This window comes from Emys orbicularis, chromosome 7, assembly GCF_028017835.1.
Source record: "Emys orbicularis isolate rEmyOrb1 chromosome 7, rEmyOrb1.hap1, whole genome shotgun sequence".
NCBI lineage: Eukaryota > Metazoa > Chordata > Testudines > Emydidae > Emys > Emys orbicularis.
In genome coordinates, this window is record NC_088689.1 from 70740700 (window position 1) to 70759845 (window position 19146).

At 47.1% G+C, this 19146-nt stretch overlaps 1 protein-coding gene across 1 annotated transcript in view; it reads left to right on the top strand.

The window, feature by feature from the left end:
• Positions 1–19146, top strand: part of FRMPD2 (FERM and PDZ domain containing 2) — a 90328-nt gene that overhangs the window by 61654 nt on the left and 9528 nt on the right. The window contains exons 24-29 of the mRNA XM_065408212.1: positions 4499–4597; positions 6305–6672; positions 10617–10902; positions 11190–11348; positions 12151–12325; positions 13243–13413. Of these exons, the coding sequence (XP_065264284.1) occupies positions 4499–4597; positions 6305–6672; positions 10617–10902; positions 11190–11348; positions 12151–12325; positions 13243–13413 (1258 nt within the window). The remainder of the gene's footprint in view (positions 1–4498; positions 4598–6304; positions 6673–10616; positions 10903–11189; positions 11349–12150; positions 12326–13242; positions 13414–19146) is intronic.

Consider the following 19146-nt stretch of genomic DNA (forward strand, 5'->3'; position numbering starts at 1 on the left):
ATGCTCCAGCGTATGGTTGAGCTGCAGGAAAGGCAGCAGGAGCAGAGACCGCCGCTACAGCCCCTGTGTAACCAACAGCCCTCCTCCCCAAGTTCCATAGCCTCCTCACCCAGACGCCCAAGAACATGGTGGGGGGGCCTCCGGCCATCCAGTCACTCCACCCCAGATGATTGCCCTAGCATCAGAAGGCTGGCCTTCAATAAGAGTTAAAGTTTTAAACTGCAGTGTGTCCTTTTCCTTCCCTCCTCCCCCACCCATCCCGGGCTACCTTTGCAATTATCCCCCTAGTTGTGTGATGAATTAATAAAGAATGCATGAATGTGAAGTAACAATGACTTTATTGCCTCTGCAAGCGGTGCTCGAAGGGGGGAGGGGAGGGTGGAGTGGTTGGCTTACAGGGAAGTAGAGTGAACCGGGTGGGGGGACGGGGCGGAGAGTTCATCAAGGAGAAACAAACAGAAGTTTCACACCGTAGCCTGGCCAGTCACAAAACTGGTTTTCAAAGCTTCTCTGATGCGCACCGCGCCCTGCTGTGCTCCTCTAACCGCCCTGGTGTCTGGCTGCGCGTAATCAGCGGCCAGGCGATTTGCCTCAACCTCCCACCCCGCCATAAATGTCTCCCCCTTACTCTCACAGATATTGTGGAGCGCACAGCAAGCAGCAATAACAATGGGGATATTGTTTTCGCTAAGGTCTGAGCGAGTCAGTAAGCTGCGCCAGCACGCTTTTAAACGTCCAAATGCACATTCCACCACCATTCGGCACTTGCTCAGCCTGTAGTTGAACAGGTCCTGACTCCTGTCCAGGCTGCCTGTGTACGGCTTCATGAGCCATGGCATTAAGGGGTAGGCTGGGTCCCCAAGGATCACGATAGGCATTTCAACATCCCCAACGGTTATTTTCTGGTCCGGGAAGAAAGTCCCTTCCTCCAGCTTTCGAAACAGAGCAGAGTGCCTGAAGACGCGAGCATCATGTACCTTTCCCGGCCATCCAACGTTGATGTTGGTGAAACGTCCCTTGTGATCCACCAGGGCTTGCAGCAGCATTGAAAAGTACCCCTTGCGGTTTATGTACTCGGTGGCTTGGTGCTCCGGTGCCAAGATAGGGATATGGGTTCCGTCTATGGCCCCACCACAGTTTGGGAATCCCATTGCAGCAAAGCCATCCACTATGGCCTGCACGTTTCCCAGAGTCACTACCCTTGATATCACCAGGTCTTTCATTGCCCTGGCAACTTGGATCACAGCAGCTCCCACAGTAGATTTGCCCACTCCAAATTGATTCCCGACTGACCGGTAGCTGTCTGGCGTTGCAAGCTTCCACAGGGCTATCGCCACTCGCTTCTCAACTGTGAGGGCTGCTCTCATCCTGGTATTCTGGCGCTTCAGGGCAGGGGAAAGCAAGTCACAAAGTTCCATGAAAGTGCCCTTACGCATGCGAAAGTTTCGCAGCCACTGGGAATCGTCCCACACCTGCATCACGATGCGGTCCCACCAGTCTGTGCTTGTTTCCCGGGCCCAGAATCGGCATTCCACGGCATGAACCTGCCCCAGGAACACCATGATTTCCACATTGCTGGGGCCTGTGCCTTGTGAGAGGTCTATGTCCATGTCAATTTCCTCATCACTCTCGTCGCCGCGCTGCAATCGCCTCCTCGGCTGGTCCTGGTTTTGCTTTGGCATGTCCTGGCTCTGCATATACTCCAGGACAATGCGCGTGGTGTTCATAGTGCTCATAATTGCCGCGGTGATCTGAGCGGGCTCCATGATGCCAGTGCTAGCTATGGTGCCTGGTCTGAAAAAAGGCGCGAAACTAGTATCTGACGGACCAGGGGAAGGAGGGAGGGAGGGAGGGGCGAGTGACGACATGGCGTACAGGTACAGGGAATTAAAATCAACAAAGGTGGCTGTGCATCAGGGAGAAACACAAACAACTATCACACTGAATGGCCCCCCCCAAAGATTGAACTCAAAACCCTGGGTTTAGCAGGCCGTTGATTTCACGGAGGGAGGGGGAAGCTAATGAATACAGAACAAATCTATTTTTTACATCTTAAGCTGGCAGCCGACGGTGCAGCATGACTGATAGCCACTGCAGTATGATGACGATGGATACCAGTCGTAATATACCATCTTCTACCAAAAGGCAAGGGGCTGCTGCTGTGTAGCAATGCAGCCCCACGTCTGCCAGCACCCAGATCGCCCTCGGCCTCTTCTGGGTGCTTAGCAGAAAATACTGGGCGCTTGGCAGAAAATAGCATACTACGACTGATAGCCATCATCGTCAAGACAGTTCAATAGGACTGAGCATGTCTGCCCAGGTGCCCATGATCGACAGCCACTGCAGTACGATGACGACGGATACCAATCGTAATATACCATCTTCTACCAAAAGGCAAGGGGCTGGTGCAATGCAGCCCTACAGCTGCCAGCCCCACGGCTACCAGTCATGCTGCACCGTCTACCGCCAAAAGGCAGTTAGCTGCTGCTGCTGTGTAGCAATGCAGTCCCACGTCTGCCGGCACCCAGATGACATATGGTGACGGTGAGCTGAGCTGAGCGGGCTCCATGCTTGCCGTAGTATGTTGTCTGCACAGGTAACCCAGGTAAAAAGGTGCGAATCTATTGTCTGCCGTTGCTCTGACGGAGGGGGAGGGGCCTGACGACATGTACCCAGAACCCCCCGCGACACTGTTTTGCATCATTCGGGCATTGGGATCTCAACCCAGAATTCCAATGGGCAGCGGAGACTGCAGGAACTGTGGGATAGCTACCCATAGTGCAATGCTCCGGAAGTCGACGCTAGCCTCGGTACTGTGGACGCAGTCCGCCGACTAGAGCACTTAGAGCATTTTATGTGGGGACACACACAATCGGCTGTATACAACCGATTTCTATAAAACCGGCTTCTATAAATTCGACCTAATTTCGTAGTGTAGACATACCCTGAGACTACATAGGTCCAAAACCCACATGCAGTAGCTGTGGTAGCTGACTGTGGAGGGCTGCAGATGTATGTCATGCCCTGCCCCTGGCTTGAGGAAGAGTGTTCCCTCCCCTCCAGCTCCCCGTGTAGTGTCCCTGTGCACAGCCCCTTTATCCAATCTGTGCACAGAAATCAGGATTTGGCCTTTTAGGTACTTGTTCTTGTCAGTGCTGTGGAGTATTGCTGCGGCTGCTCAGTGCTGCTGTTGTTGGAACTCTGATGTCAGCTGCGCTAGCAGAGAGTGCAGCTGGCCAATTCAGCAGAACCTCGATGTTGTTCATAAAGACCACAGGCTCAGTTCGGTGGCCAAGGCACCCGGCCAGGTTTATTGCTGATGAAGCACAGTGCTAGCGCGCTGGCTCCGTGGTTACAGGTACACTAATCTGTTTCCCGCGACAATGGTGCCCGCTCAGTCAGCGCACCAGGACGCTGTCCCCTCAGTGAGTGCAAAGGTGCCCCTCCTATGACTTCTCCTTTTATACGCTGATACAAACAAGTTACGCATTACACTCCAGACGTGGTTAGTTACCACTCTTCTGCTTGTACCTGCTAGTTTGAACAAAACATCCTCAACCATTATCCTGTCATCCCATCCTTATCTTACGAGGGGCCAGTGTGTTCCTGTACCCAGGGCCGGCTTTAGGCTGATTCCCCCGATTCCCCGGAATCGGTCCCTGCGCCTAAGAGGGCCACGCGCCTTAGGCGCCTTTTTAATTTTTAAATTTTTTTTACTCACCCGGCGGAGGTCCGGGTCTTCGGCGGCACTTCGGCGGCGGGGGGGGTCCTTCACTCGCTTCGGGTCTTCAGCGGCATTTCGGCGGCGGGGGGTCCTTCAGTGCTGCGGAAGACCCGGAGCGAGTGAAGGACCCCCTGCCGCCAAAGTGCCGCCGAAGACCCGGACTGCTGTCAGGTATTCGAATCAGGCCCCGCAGTTCCTAAAGCCGGCCCTGCCTGTACCATCCCTTGGGAACTTGTTTACGTAGTTACTTGAGAACTCTGGGTGTCCTTGCACCATCCTCTGTGGTCAGGAATGTGCTTACTTGGTTAGCCAATACCTGGTGTGTTGTTATTTTGCCAAGGCCAGACCTGCTCTGGTTCACAGCCTTTGGTTTACACTGTTAGTTATGCCTAGGGCTCCAGCAAGGCCTGCAGTTCTTACAGAAGGTACCAAATCAGGAGAAACCCTGGGGGCGGGATGGTGTTTGTGCCCAAGGGGTTTGTTTTTTCAGCTAAGTTATAGGTTACATGGTGTACACCCCTTGGGTGTAATTTACACCCATCACTGCAACTGAAAGCAAAGCGCCATTGAATCCAGGTGGCCATTGGAAGCCAAATCCTGAGCTAGTATAAAAGGGCTAATGCATGTCCTAGAGCAGCGATTGTGGGCACTGAAGTGCTGCTGACTAATGGCACAACTAGCCTTGCTCCTTCAATTGTGAGCAGAGAGGGATGTGCTGCAACTTGGGGGCTGTGTATTACCTTACCAGGCTAACAGTATTTCCCCCCTGTGTAGGATGTCCTGCACTTGCTGAGAGGAGCTCCTCGACAAGTCACGCTTCTTCTCTGCAGGCCTCCGAAAGGTCTTCTTCCAGAAATAGACCAGAGCGCACTGGTAAGACAAGCCTTCTTAGTACTGCACCTGGAAACGCTCACTGCAGCACTTGCTAGTGAGTCTCAAACAAGAAGGACATGGATTATTCCCCCCTCTGTCAGGCAGTTCTGTTCTTTTCCCTTCCTTTCTGTCTTGGGGTGGTCCCCTGAGAGAACTTCCCAGCCTCAGCCATTGACCAAAACCACCAGGTCTTCTTAACCACTGTTGTGCTTTAGAATATATTATATTTACAATCAGTAGCCAGCTTCCCCGCTTGCTTCTGGGGAAGGGACAGTAGCAGCAGCTCATCCTACCTACTTCTGCCTTCCACCGGGCCCCCCACTCTCTGCGCAGCACTTCCTTCCTGTGTGCTTATATAGTGCTAGCTGCTAGGGACACTTCCACCCAGTGAGCCCCTCAGCTGTCTCTCCACTCAGATAACTGGCCTGCTTTGTCAACTGCCTACCTTCAAAGCTCAGTTAATATGAACGAGTGGGGATTTGAGTGGCAGGGTGCTGAGCCAGCTTGCGACTGAGCCCACCCTGGTACACTCTCCCAGCAACAAACCCTGCTCCCACAATTCAGCAGCAACTTTCTCAGTAGCCGGAGTAGTAAGAGGGGAGCAGATCTGCCCCGCTCGTGTTTCCAGTCTGATCTTCTTGTGGCACTGTAGCACTGAACCAGCGGGATGCCAAAGGGTGATTGCAGTGTTCTGGGGCAGAACTGTGGCATTCTAGCCTAGGCCAAACATTGCACACGTTCTAAGCAGCAGTTTTCTGGGTGCTAATACGGAGCTTTAAGTAGACTGGACTGTTATTGAGATTGGACATGAGATATTGAACCTTTGACCTCTAGGCTGCCAGTTAGTGAACTTCATGAAATGCCACCAGTGGTCTCAGTCCAGTTTCCTGTGTGCAGATGTCCGCCTCTCAGAAACCACTGTCATGACTAGTACTGATTAGCAGGGACAGCAGAAAGGCCAAAGTGTGAATGGGCTGAGGAGCCTGAACCTAATTTCCTTCTATGGTCTTGTCCACACTAGAGAAATTTGGTGCACCAGACAAACTCCTCCTGCACTGTACCACATCTCATGTCCACACACAAGCACTCCCTTAGTGCACAGGCCTTTGGATTAGACTTGATTCAGGCCAGGCTGACCACCCTGTGGTCCCCCATCATGCCAGTCTTCACTGCCACAGGGCCTGGGTGGATGGAGATCACTGTTAGAATAGTCCCCATGGGACAAACAGATCCCCACACTACTGTGCTTCAGGGGCCTGTCTGCTCTTCTTTCTGCACTCTGCTGCACAGGGGTCAAATTGGCTGGAAGCCACTTACTGCTAACTGGAGATTGTCCACACACCAGAGGGCAGTGAAAGGGGGAGGAGAGTGGGGCCCAAAAATGTATCCTGCTGCTGCTCATACTGCACCTATTTGCTGAAGAGAACTTCCAGGCTAGTCTCCAGAGTGGGGAGTCGGGTACCTCACACTAGCAATACGTTCACTGGGGAAAAGTATTTTCCACATCCTTCCTTCTCTGAATCTTTTTATAGTGTCTCTCAGAGCTGTTCTTCCACCACACCACCAGCACTGTGGTGTCCTGCATGGAGAGCCGGTTGATATTGGCTCTGCTGTGTTCCTCTTGGCCTGTAATAGAGGAAGATGGTGAAGGAGTGATAGGAGAGGGAGGCGAAGCTAGATTAATCCCTCTCTCTGTTGTTTTGATAGACCCCAGTGCCTTCTCCGGTTAAGGAGTTTGGGACCGTGACACCAGCTACCCCAGAGCCCAGCGGTGGTGTAGCTCATGCTGCTAGCGAGAGGGACAGTACTTCTCCAGGACTGGAAGACCATATGGATTCTGAAGCAGTGGCCTCTTGCGGTGACCCTCCTGAGGAGGAGAACTTGTCTCCTGAGGAGCAGGGCACGGAACCTTCCCAAGAGAAGCCACGTGACAGGCCTGGAGCCCACAGTGAGCACTCCTACAAGCACCTCTGGAAATGGCGTCGGGAAGCCATTGCCTCTGAGACGTTCCTGTCTCTGGAGGAAGAGGTGATGCGGAACTGCTATTCACCATGTGAGAGCGGAAGCGCTGAAAGGTAAGAAGCGCGGAACTCCACCCTGTGCTGCTTCCACTGGCCCTTAGAATTTTGCACCCAAGTGAAGTGCTGGGGGTTAAACACAAGGTTCTGTGCTTTTAACTGCTGTGTTAATTAACCAACATTTCCCCTTACCAGCTGTTCATGCCTGTCCCAGCCTGCTGTCTGCACCTTCTCCGGCCTCCTTTCTGGAACTGTGCAATAAGCTGCATTGTGAGAGAGTTGAATGAATAATGCATTATGGAAATAAACTGCATTGTCTAGCCAGGGCCTCATGCAGCTTCCATTGAACTCAGCGGAAGGACCCCTATTGACTTAACTGGGAATTAAAGTAATTGAGATCTAGTTTAAGGTTCCTGTGTACTACCAGAGTGGTAATAAAGGGCTACAGAGTAAATGAGAATCAGGCCCATGGTCTTTTCCAAGCCCTTCGTACTAAGTACAAAGGGAAGCTCACCAATATTAAAAGCATAAAGTGTTCATAAGACTCTATTTCCAGATTCTGTACAATTTTTAAAGAAAGGAAAGGCTGTTAAAAGAACAGAGGAAAGAATACCAAGTTCATTCAGGTACCATTCTGCAATGTAAAATTCTCCAGCCGTCCTCCCCATCGCGAAAGAAATGGGAGAGGAGACGCCTTGAAATGAGTGCTCTGCTGGGGATGGCGGGGGAAGCTCTGGGACTGTAGCATAGGAGTGAGAGCTCTTCCAGAGGGCCATTTCTTCTGCTGATTTATGAGATATTTGCTTTAGGAGGTGCTTGTGCCTGTTCTCACATACAGCCAGTTGAGATCCTGGTGTGGCTGTCCAGATTCCCTTAGCAGCAATGACAGTACCAGAAATTCAGGGATTCTAGAACCCTTGCTCAGGGTCAATTCAGCGGGTGGCTGCAATGCCACACCACCTTTAGCTCACCCATTCCCCAAAAAGCTCTCGTGCGTTTATGCATTCGAGCGTTTGTAGTGTGAAAACTCCAGCCAATTGGCATTTATTGCGTTGGAAGTTTTCCTGGTGGAAAATAGTTTAATAAAAAATGGAAGATTTTGCAGGAAAATGATTTAATTTTTTCCTGTGAAAAAAGTCTAATAGAAATTTTAGTTTGGTATCAACTTAAAAAGTGATTTTGTTTCAGCTTCTGGGTTTAAATAACCCTAAACAAAATTGACACTTTATGTCAAAATGTCCATTCAAAAGGGTGATTTTCATTTCATTTCAACTTCAGATAGCCTTCTGTTTAAAAAAACTGAACCAAATTGTCATTTTCATTTGAAATGGGATGAAAATTTTCATTTCCCATTGGTTCAAAACTTCCCACTGGAGAAGAGACTTTTTATTCACAGGTTTCAGAGGGGTAGCCGTGTTAGTCTGTATCAGCAAAAACAACGAGGAGTCCTTGTGGCACCTTAGAGACTAACAAATTTATTTGGGCATAAGCTTTCATGGGCTAGAACCCACTTCATCAGATGGGTTGTAGCCCACGAAAGCTTATGCCCAAATAAATTTGTTAGTCTCTAAGGTGCCACAAGTATTCCTCATTGTTTTTTTATTCACAATTTCACATGGGAAAGAATTACATTTTTTGATCAACTCCAGTAAAAACTCCTGCAGAATCAGGATGATGTAACTTTGGTTATGTCTATGTAACCCATGCCTGCTTGGTGTGGCACTAATGAGTCTGCTATAGCTTTGGCTAAGCGCCACGTGGCTTTTAGCTCATGCAGTAGAGGCTCATGCATTAAGCTTCAGATAGTCTAGGTTCAATTCTGCCTGCTGATGAGCAGGGTCTGTGGGTATTACATCTACACTTCAAACTGGGTGTAAATTCCAACTTGAGGAGACATACCTGTGCTAGTTCTGATCGAGCTGCCATGCTAGAAACAGAAGTGCAGCCACAGTGGTGTGCGTTGCCCCAGGTACACTCCCATCTGAAACCCTAGATACATATTATGGGCAGCTGGCTCCTCACACTGCTACCTTCTATTTTTAGCGTGCTAGCTCGATGGGAGCTAACGTGGGTATGTCTCCTTGAGCTGGGAATTATACTTTCCAGCTCCAGTGTAGACATGCCCAGAATTACCAAGGAAACTGCAGCTGTAGTGCTCATTATACACAGGCCATGCAGAATCCAGCCCATAGATTTTGGTAGAATTCCTGATTTATGCTGTTGTAAGGGAGAGCAGGGTCAGGATCTCGGTGTCTTCCCTACTGCCAGAGAGATGGGCTAGAAGCAGCCCTTGCTTGCAGTGGTATGAGCCATTACTTGGCTGATTGCCATGAGCATTTGTAGCTCTGCCAACTACCTTCCAGGCCCAGTGCCTCACTGTCATGTAACACAGCCTCTACAATATGCTTAATGGTTGAGATCTCTGTTAAACTTGTGACCTCCTCCTTCTCCCCAGGCCTTGTGTGCTGCCCTTCTTAAATATTTCATTAAATCATCGAGGTGCTCTTCCAGCACATGATAAATAGCTGTCACCCTATCGAAGTACCTGAACTGACACACTGTCTGTTTCATTCTCCGTGTGGCAGTGTTATTTGACATGGCTGGCTCCTCTCCCTTTCCTCTCTATAGCGACGAGCTAATAAAGTGCTATTGCTCTCTTCATTGAGCTGCATACACACCCCGCTCCTCCAAACTCTTCCTCATTCACATTAGCCACTCTTACTCTTACCAGGAAACCCACTGGAGCCGATGGGAACGGGTCTTCATTCCACAGGGGCATTCCACATAACAGCTGTCGGTACCATCTGATGGCTCACATGAGCTAAGAAGGGTTCTCTGTGTTTTTCAGTTTTCTGGCCAACCACAGATAGCAGCTTGAACAAAACTTAGCTCTTAGGCCCTAGGGCGTAATATAGGAAAGGATAGAGTGACTTACACTCCATTTAATTGCATTTATTCACTTGCTTTTGAATGCTGGGCAACAGTGCAATCTGTAATCAAAGAGATGGGGAGAATGTCGAAAGATATTATTATTAATAAAATGTCTATCCTCTGTGAAACAGGGTTTTTTGTAAATGACACATGTCGAAGCCCATTTTGAGATTGTTTTAAATGTTTTTTCATTTTTTTTTTACATCAAAAAAGCACATCAGGGTCAAGAGTGGGCTTGTAATGGGAAGTTATTTATCACCTTAACTATAGAGAGATGACCGCCTCATCATAACGTACCCGTTGGTCCCATGAACAACGGTTGCCATGCAAAGAATTGTATGCGTTAGGCATTGCCTTTCAAATAAGAAGGTGGAGATGAAAACTGATGAGACATTGCAATACAAATTCATACTATGTGTTGCACAAGTTATTTGCTCATTCTTTTTTTTTAAATGGCAAATGAATGAATTTATAATGCTAGCAGAGTAACTGAAAATGTGGCCTGAGGGACAGAGCACTGGACTGCAACTCAGGAGAGCTAGGTGCTGTTCCCAGTTCTGCCAGTGGCCTGCTGGGTGACCTTGGGCAAGTCACGTTGCTGCCACGTACCTCAGTTTCCCCATATGTAAAATGGGGATAATGAAACTACTCTCCTTGGTGTAGCACTTGGACATCGAGGGATGAAAAGTGCTAGATAAGAGCTAAGTTTTTTTTATTGACTCTTTCTTCCCAATTTCCCTCATTTTGTGACTAGTTCTAGTTTTTTTATTAAATTTTGTGGAAAATGCTTTGTGAAAAATGTATCTGTGTTTTACAGACAAATTTTGAAGCCTGAAATGATTTGGGTAAGTGTACAAAATGCAGTACTTGTTCTCATGACTGATTACTTGTATTGTGTAGCTGTATACTTCCCGGAGGCCATGGAGAGCAGTTTAGTATCATAAGTATTTAGATAAGACAAAAGGGAGATGATTTACCTACAGCAGAGGTTTCAGTGTCCTGCTGGTGAAGTATCTGGGAGGCAAGTCCTTCCTGCCCTGCAATCATACGGGTTTTTCTTTCTTTCCCAGCCCTGCCTTTGAGAGGAGTGATGATGACCTCGCCAGCACCTATTGCGTCCCTGACATTCTCTCCCCCACCCCTATCGATAAGGAGTATCTCACGCTCAGCTCCACGTCTCTGACCTCGCTCTCATGTGGCGGGAGCTCAGACACAGCCTCCACCACTATCGCCACCCCGCAGCCACGTGACCCTTTCTCGGCACCCTTCCCTGCTAGAGAACCGGGCAATAGTGACAACGAGTGGGAAGACTTTGAGGAACTAGAGGGAGAGGAGAAGGAAGAGGAATATACCAGGGTAAGTGATAACAATTGTAATAGCCCCATCATAGGCTGTGACCCTTATTTTTATTACAGTCCAAAATACAGGGTCTGATCTGACCAGGTCCCAAACACTGAATCTGTGTATTGCTTGGTGCATTAAAGACCTGCGGCCAGGATCCCACCTGCTGTGAATTGGTGTAGCTACAACTGATGCTGATTTATCCCAGCTGAAGATCTGTCCCCTAATTTGTATCTAAAACATGAAGGAAGGAGGCAATAGAAAGAAAGGTGTTAAAACACATTGTGTGCTGCATTTGACAGGAAACGGAGGTGCTCGTCACTGTGACAAGATCGGAGAACAATTGTTATGGATTCACGGTGGTTCCTAACAAACTGGACAACTGCCTGTATGTGGAGGAAATCCTGGCTGAGCCTGCCCTGTCTGATGGAAGACTGAGAAGAGGGGACAGACTCATTATGGTACAGAAATCCTTTGAATTAAAAAGGAGGAACAGACACTAGTAGACCAGTGTCTTCTTGCTTTGTAGCAGGAGTGTAAGACACCAGAAATGTTAATTAATTCACTATATTAAATGTAACAAGCTATATTAACATAATAGTTTTCTTCCTTTGATGTATAAACAAAGCCTAGTTTTTTGAAGATTCTTCCTCAGCTTGTTGTGTTAAGCCTTGTCTTCCTTGTTGCTGCTAGAGAACTCCTTGGAGGAGTAGAGAAGTGGAGCAGAAGGTTTTTCAGTCCTCAAACTGATGGGTGTTGGGAATGTTTGAATCTTTAACAAAGGCAGCTTTCCCTGCAAGTGTATGTCAGGTGTTTGAGTTAAATATGTTAACAAAAAGCAAAGAAAAAAATAACCCCAAAGAGTTTTAAACAATCTGACTAGATTCTCCCTCCCCTCTGAATATCTGGGGTTTCCATACCTAGTTTCTTGATGTCATCCTGCTAGTTCTCCCATCTTCCATAAAGGCCTCCAACAAAAATAAGGTAGACAAGAGCTGATATTTCTAATGTAAAAAGACAGAGAAAGACATTAAAAAATGTCTTTCACACTTTCTTTATACATCATGAAGAAACAAACCAGGGCAAAATGCATGGAAAGTCTATTTGAAAAGAGAATTTTATAGCAGTGAATGCTATAACAAGTCAGTCAGACCAGAATGGAGACTGCCTGAAGCCCATATACCGAGCTTTGTAAAAGGAAGGAATGTGTGGTCAGTTAATAAAAGACCTAGGACATGGTTATAGCTGCTCTCTGTCTCTTAGGTGAATGGAGTTGATGTCACAGCATTCTCCTTTGATGAAACCCTGGCGTTGCTGCACAGCTCTTCTCCCGATTTGAGCCTGGTGGTTGGCCGGGTTAACGAGGACCCCCATGCCTCTGTTAGACCAGATGAGATTCCTGAAATCACCCTCACAAAAGGCGACAATGGACAACTGGGTATGTGGTGCGGAGACTGAAATTTGCCCCTTCTTTAGGCCAGGACGGTGCTAGTGGTAAGCTGCATGAGAACTGTCACAATCCTAGATTTGTGCATTGGTGGGTTAGCTTGCCAGCTTCCCAATGCCATTCTTCAGGCTGGCCCAGGTCTATAGATCGTTGTTTATCACACAAGGAGCTGAACACTGCTGCTCCTGAAGTCGGGGCAAAACACCTGTTGTGGCAGTAAGATCTGGCTTTAGATATATTTTCTGGGACATCTCTGCAATATCAGATTTTGGGATGTCATGGGCTTAGGCCAGATGCCTAGATGTTGGCATCTACCATCAGCTGAGATACATGAAGCAACATTAGACCAAAAAAACACAAGTGTGTGTTTGAGAAGAAGGGTGGTCTGGTGGTTAGGGTGCTAGCCTGGGTCTTTGGTTCAATTCTCTGCTCTGCCCCAGACTTCCTCTGTGACTATTGCTGAGTCACTTCATCTCTCTGTGTCTTAGTTTCCTCATCTGTGCAATGGGGATAATAATTCTGCCTCACAAAAGTGCTGAGGTTAAATCAATTAAAGAGTGGTGCTGAGATAACGAGAGCCATATTAAGTACCTTGGCTAGTCTGATTTCAATAACTATCCAATAGAAAGTGCTACACTCCAGTAGTTGGGTGCGGGTAGGCCCTTCATTGTTTCATTCTTACCTTTCTCTCAGTAACATGTCCCTGTGCTTCACTGCCCCAGCCTGTGCTCTAACATCTAGTCCAGCTGGTGCAGGATTGTTCCCCACAGGATATTATCCAGTGCTTTGTCCAGCCTAGCGTCAGTGGAGCCAAGTCTCCTGTGGGAGACTGTTCCACTGTCCTAGTCTCACGCTAAGGAACGTTCAGAATCCACTGTGACACAATACACTTATCTGTATCCTTCCAGGCTTGAAGTTAACAGGAGGAGCCGGGAGCAAATTGCAGGGTATCTACGTGCTTGAGATCGTGCCAGGCTCTCCCGCCAGTATAGAAGGCAGCTTGCAGCCACGGGATCAGATTGTCTACATCTGCGGGCTATGGACGGAGGGCCTCAGCCTGGACGATGCAGTGCGAGTGTGTGAGGCTGCCAGCCACAATGTCTGCATCAGGGCAACAAGGTAAATCTGACTCTGTGATGCTTTAATGAGACTTCCATGGGTTAGTGCAGCGTGGAATGCCCCATCTCCCTCTCTTTTCTCTTCCTCCTAGTCTGTTGCTGCTCCTCTCTCCCCTTTTCCACTGCTCTGTGGTGTGAGTGGGAGAGGTCAAGCTTGCTCTCAGTAGCAAGTCATATTGCTGTGTTGGCATCTAATATCAGAGGGGTAGCTGTGTTAGTCTGTATCCACAAAAACAACAAGGAGTCCGGTGGCACCTTAAAGACTAACAGATTTATTTGAGCATAAGCTTTCGTGGGTAAAAACCCCACTTCTTCAGATGTGTTGGCATCTGTTATGTTCATGACATACACACAGAGAAGTTAGAGTGTTTTGGTTTTTTGCTTTCTGGAAGTAAGAAATGTAACACTACTTTATATTTTAGAATCTAGCACCCTAATGCACCACAACCAAAACCAGAGTGAGACAAAGCAGGCTGCTCCCTAAGGCAGGCAGGCACAATTCAACCCACCTTACTCTAGGCTGGCTCTTTGCAGACTTCCCAAAGAGAATCCAGTTCACACAACTTCCCTCAGAGCCCCTAGCCTGCAAGCAGGACCCTTACAATTTAAAGTAACAGCATGTAATTTTAACACAGTTTTTCCAACACACAGTAGCATCTGAAAAAGAGAAGCTTGTAATCTCAATCTGAAAAATTTCATCTCAGTCCTTTGCCATTACAGACCACATTCATGGCTGGAATCATAGAGGGTGAATTGAGAGGAAGGAGTTGGTTACAAAATGTAGGACCTGACTTGGGCTGCCCAAATGTGCCTGGGGTCAGTCTTGCAGAACATGGGAGGTCTCCACAGTGTAGGCCTTAGTTCACGCTCCTGAGGGAGGGGGAATCTCCAATTTAGATGTCATTGTTTTACAGTATCAGAGGGGTAGCCGTGTTAGTCTGGATCTGTAAAAAGCAAGAGAGAGTCCTGTGGCACCTTTAAGACTAACAGATGTATTGGAGCATAAGCTTTCATGGGTGAATATCCACTTAGTCAGACACATGTGTTTTACAGTAATTTCACTGAGCTAGTTATTACTAGAGGGCCAAGTTCTGGAGACAGTGGGGTTGCAAGAGGGTATAAGGGAGGATTTGATTCTAAATTACTTTAAATATTAAAATAATTGCTGGTGAATCATTTACTAAGGAAAACGTTTCTAGTCCAGGTGGCAGAATTCATTCTAGACTATGGTTAGTGCAGAGAGAACTTCATTTTCAGAGTCCTTCCTCCAGGGGGTTAAGAAATAATATGACTGGTGGAAGCACCTCACTCACCCCAGCCTGTTGCCCCGTATTTGATTAACAAGTACCAATGTGAACTCTCAGGTTGTAGGTGGATCATCCTAGGTGACTCGAGTTCAAGTTCTTCCCAGCCAACTGGCTGGCCATCCAATTATTCCTTGGTTGTGACCTTCAGGCCAATTATCTTAGTACAAACTTCTCCTTAGTACTTTAAATGTACTTTGGGAAATGTAGCAAGCTGCATGGAACTTAGAGGGAGGAGCACAGCTTGCAGGAGGGAAAGATTTGGAGGAGGTATAGGGACTGGGGCATTGGCAGTCAGGCCTAATGGTTAGAATCAGGAGCCTGGAACCAAATCCAGTTGCCAAGCCAGGGGTCAAAGCCGGAGTCAGCGTAGGGCATAGGAAAAGGGACCTAGATCAAGGCAGGAAAGCCGGAACTGGGAACTGACGGGGTCTGGGATAAGGAGGACAGGAACAGGCAGGAAGGCAAGTAGGCAAGATCTGTAGTAGCAGCCAGCCAGGGAGTCTTCTAGTTGCTCAGACAACTGCCTTTGCCTCTTTCTGGTTTAAGTAGGGCTTCCCAGCCAATAAGTGAAGCTGGATGTCTCCCCCAATCAGGAGCTTCATGCAAGCTACAGCTTTGCTGGCCCCCTTCTCCAGTTGTTCAGGTGAGCTGCTAGATGGCAGCTGTGGTCTGAGCACTTCCTGTGGGCCTGGATTCGAGGCCTATGATTGCTCACAGGAGGCACCAGGAAGCCAGTCTATGTGCACATGGCTGGCATGCCTGCTGCAGTTGCAGCACCTCTGTAAATAGTTCTCATAATAAAGAGCCAGTTTATTATTAGAAACATGGAGTCCTTGCTTATTATTACCCAGCAGGCAGTGCATGAGAGAGGTGGTATGGGTGTTTTCTAACATAGATGGCTGTGATGTGAGGAAGGTGGTAGTGAAGGTAACAAGGAGCCATGGACAAACCAGTCTTCTCCTAGGTGGAGCAGATAGCCATCACTTCATTTTCAGCCCTCACCCATTGTCAAGCCATCGCTTTCTAATGCAACTTAATTGGTGTGGATGAGAATGTCAGTCTGTCCTGTGGAGCAGTGCCATGTCGTTATGCTGAATGCATGGCAGAACAATTCGCTGGCAAACATTTATAGTAGCTATGGATCCAACCAGAAAAATTTAATCTGGATTTGGATCCAAGCTTTCCCAGTGTTCCAGTTCAGATCTGTCTGATAGAACTGGCCCCAGTCATCAAGTTCAGACTCAGACCCAAACTCCCGGGAATGTTTGTTGTTTCAGTTTGGGTCTATTTCTTATCAGGAGAAGTGGTCATTTTTTCTGATCTAGTAGCAGATTAACTGTAATTTGTAGTTCATGTTTCTCTCCTGGGTTACCCATCTATTAGGAGGTAGTAATTTACTTATCTCTTAGCAAAAGATTACTGCAGAGATAGGCATTGGAGGGATTTTGCCTGGTGGGGGAGAAAAGTGGGTTAGGAGCTGGATGGGTTATTCCAGTGATACTCAGACTGAGGCTGGGGAGCCACAAGTGGCTCTTTAAAGTCTCCCCTGTGGCTCTTTGCAGCATATGATATTAAAACACTGTGTGATTTCATTGTTAACCAATCTAAGTTATTAACCAATCAGGATGCTTTTTCTATGATCACATGTTTCCTTACTCATGAAGAGCTGTTGAATCTATAGTACTATAGTAAATGAACCAATGAATTCACATAACTGTGGCTCTTTTGGGTAATGTTGATTGCTAATCTGGCTCCGGAAACACTGAGGTTTGAGTATCACTGGCCTGTTCCCATCTGTTCAATCAACAGAATAAAATGATGGTGTGTAGGATGCACCCTCTTCCTTGGTGTTGCTCTTAGCATCATCGTTGGACTCTGAAGCATCTTACAGATGCAGTAAATGGGACCCGAGAGGAATTTCTCCTCTGCTCCTGCTCTTAGCAGGTGCAAACCAAACTCAGTGACCCCAACCATCTATAATTACTGCCTTCTTTTCTTAAAGGTGAAGTGAAATGCTTAAAAACAAAGAAAATAGTACAAGAGTCTCTACAGAATTGGTTTCTATTTGAGATCAACAAGTGGGATCAGGGTCTAACTACCCTGAGAGTCATGGGTTGTTCAGGCCCATCTAAAAATGTAATTAAAAAGCATTTACTCCTTTGTATACTTGCCAAGACCTGACTTTACAGCTCTGTGGTTTCCCATGCTGCAGCTGGACTAGGGACGTAACCAGGGCAGGGTGAGAGGGGAAGCTGCCCTGGGTGCAAAGCTGCAAGGGTGGAAAAATGTGGGGGGGCATATGGGGTCATTTGCCCTCCCAGATTTCTGCCTTTTATTTAGCACTGAAGTTTTCAAACTGTGGCATACGCCCCTCTCATCAGGTCTTGATTGCACTTTGAATTTATTTTGGTCCCTGATTCAATGAAGCCCTGCACAGGCTATAGTAGGGGTCTCAAACTCAATTTACCTTAGGGCCAGGGCAAGTCCTCAAATCCTCCTAGCGGGCCAATAATGTCACTGAAGATGGTGTTCAGAAAAGAAAACGTTTATATTGTATTTTTTATTTCGAATTTCTTAGAAATAATAAAACTGTCATACAACTGTATACAATTCTTCGTCTGCCAGAGAGTTTTAGTGTTTGCCAGACACCAGGCAACGCTTCAGTTCTGTCAGTTTGTTGATGTTTTGCCTCAGTGACTGAGCTAATGAAACCTTCAGGATTGCAGCAAGGTGTCCATCAGATAGTTGTGTTCGCCATTTTGACTTGTTTATATTCATTGTGGAAAAAAGTGATGCTGCCTCCACGGCTGGCTCTGCCCGGCAACTAATGATGCTGCCTCCATGGCTGACTCTGCCCGGCGACTAGTGATGGTATCGCTGTCCCTCTCCCCCAGCCAATGGGAGCTGCGGGGGGCGGCGACTGCAGCAGACATTGCCAGCAGTGTGTCTGCATGCGTCTCTCCTCTGCGGGCCATAGTGGAGAGGTTCTCGGGCCGCAGATGGTCCACGGGCCAGGACTTTGAGACCCCTAGGCTATAGCATGATACCCCGAAACAACTCCTAGATATCTCAGGTGGAAAATCAAATAATATAAACACACCAAAAAGAGTTACCTTGCTTAAAGAGCTGACTAGTGAGTCTGTTGCAGTATGCCCAATAGGATTTCCATGAAGCTTGAATAATTTATTATTATCCACTATTCGTTTTATAGTAGCATTTAAAGGCCCCAACTGAGATGCACATTCACATAGGTAGAGACACCCCCTGTTCTTCAGAGCCTTCAATGTAAATGGACAAGCCAAACAAAGGGTAAATGAAATGAAGGGTTATTATCCACATGTTACAGATGGGGAACTGAGGTTGGATTCAACCAAATGCACTGTGGATGTCCCTACATTGGGACAGACAATATATAACAGGTGCTTTCTTTCTCAAAGATATATGATTAAGGAATATTGATGTTGGGTAAATATGGAATAAGAATCTATACATTCATTAAAGGTAAGTTCTTTATAAAAACATGACTTTAAAAATAACATAATAATGAAAGTACAGATGTAAAAAATATTACTAAACTATATGCCTTTTAAACATATAGTACTCATACTTGCATTATAAAGTCTGGAATTCTTAGCATTCAGAACATTTTCTTTTTTTTGGCAGAAATGGCAATCCAGTGGTTCCCACAGAGCAGCAGAATAGTAAGTAATGCTAGTTATATTTTTATTTATGGGCTCACAATACAGGCCTGAATGTGGGAATCATAGACTCATGGAAATGTAGGGCTGGAGGGGACCTCAAGAGATTATCATGTTCAGTCCTCTGGACTGAGGCAGGACCAAGTACACCAAGTACCTAGACCATCCCTGACAGGTGTTTGTCCAACCTGTTCTTAGAAACCTCCAGTGATGAGGATTCCACAACCTCCCTTGGAAGCCTGTTCCAGAGCTTATCTGCCCTTAGAGTTAGAAAGTTTTTCCTAATATCTAACCTAAATCTGCCCTGCTGCAGATTAAGCCCATTACTTCTCATCCTAACTTTAGTGGACATGGAGAACAATTGATCACCATCCTCTTTAGAACAGCCCTTAACATGTTTGAAAATTGTTATCAAGTCACCCCTCAGTCGTCTTTTCTCAAGACTAAACATGCCCAGTTTTGTAACCTTTCCAAGTAAATCAGGTTTTCTAAACCTTTTTCTTTGTTGCTTCTCTCTGGACTCTCTCCAATTTGTCCACATCTTTTCTCAAATTAGGCACCCCAAACTGGACACAGTTACAATTTTGTAATTGTGCATTTGATTTTTTCCTTCCTAAGTTCAGTACTTTGCGCTTGTCTTTATTGATTTGCATCTTGTTGATTTCAGACCAATTCTCCAATTTCTGAAG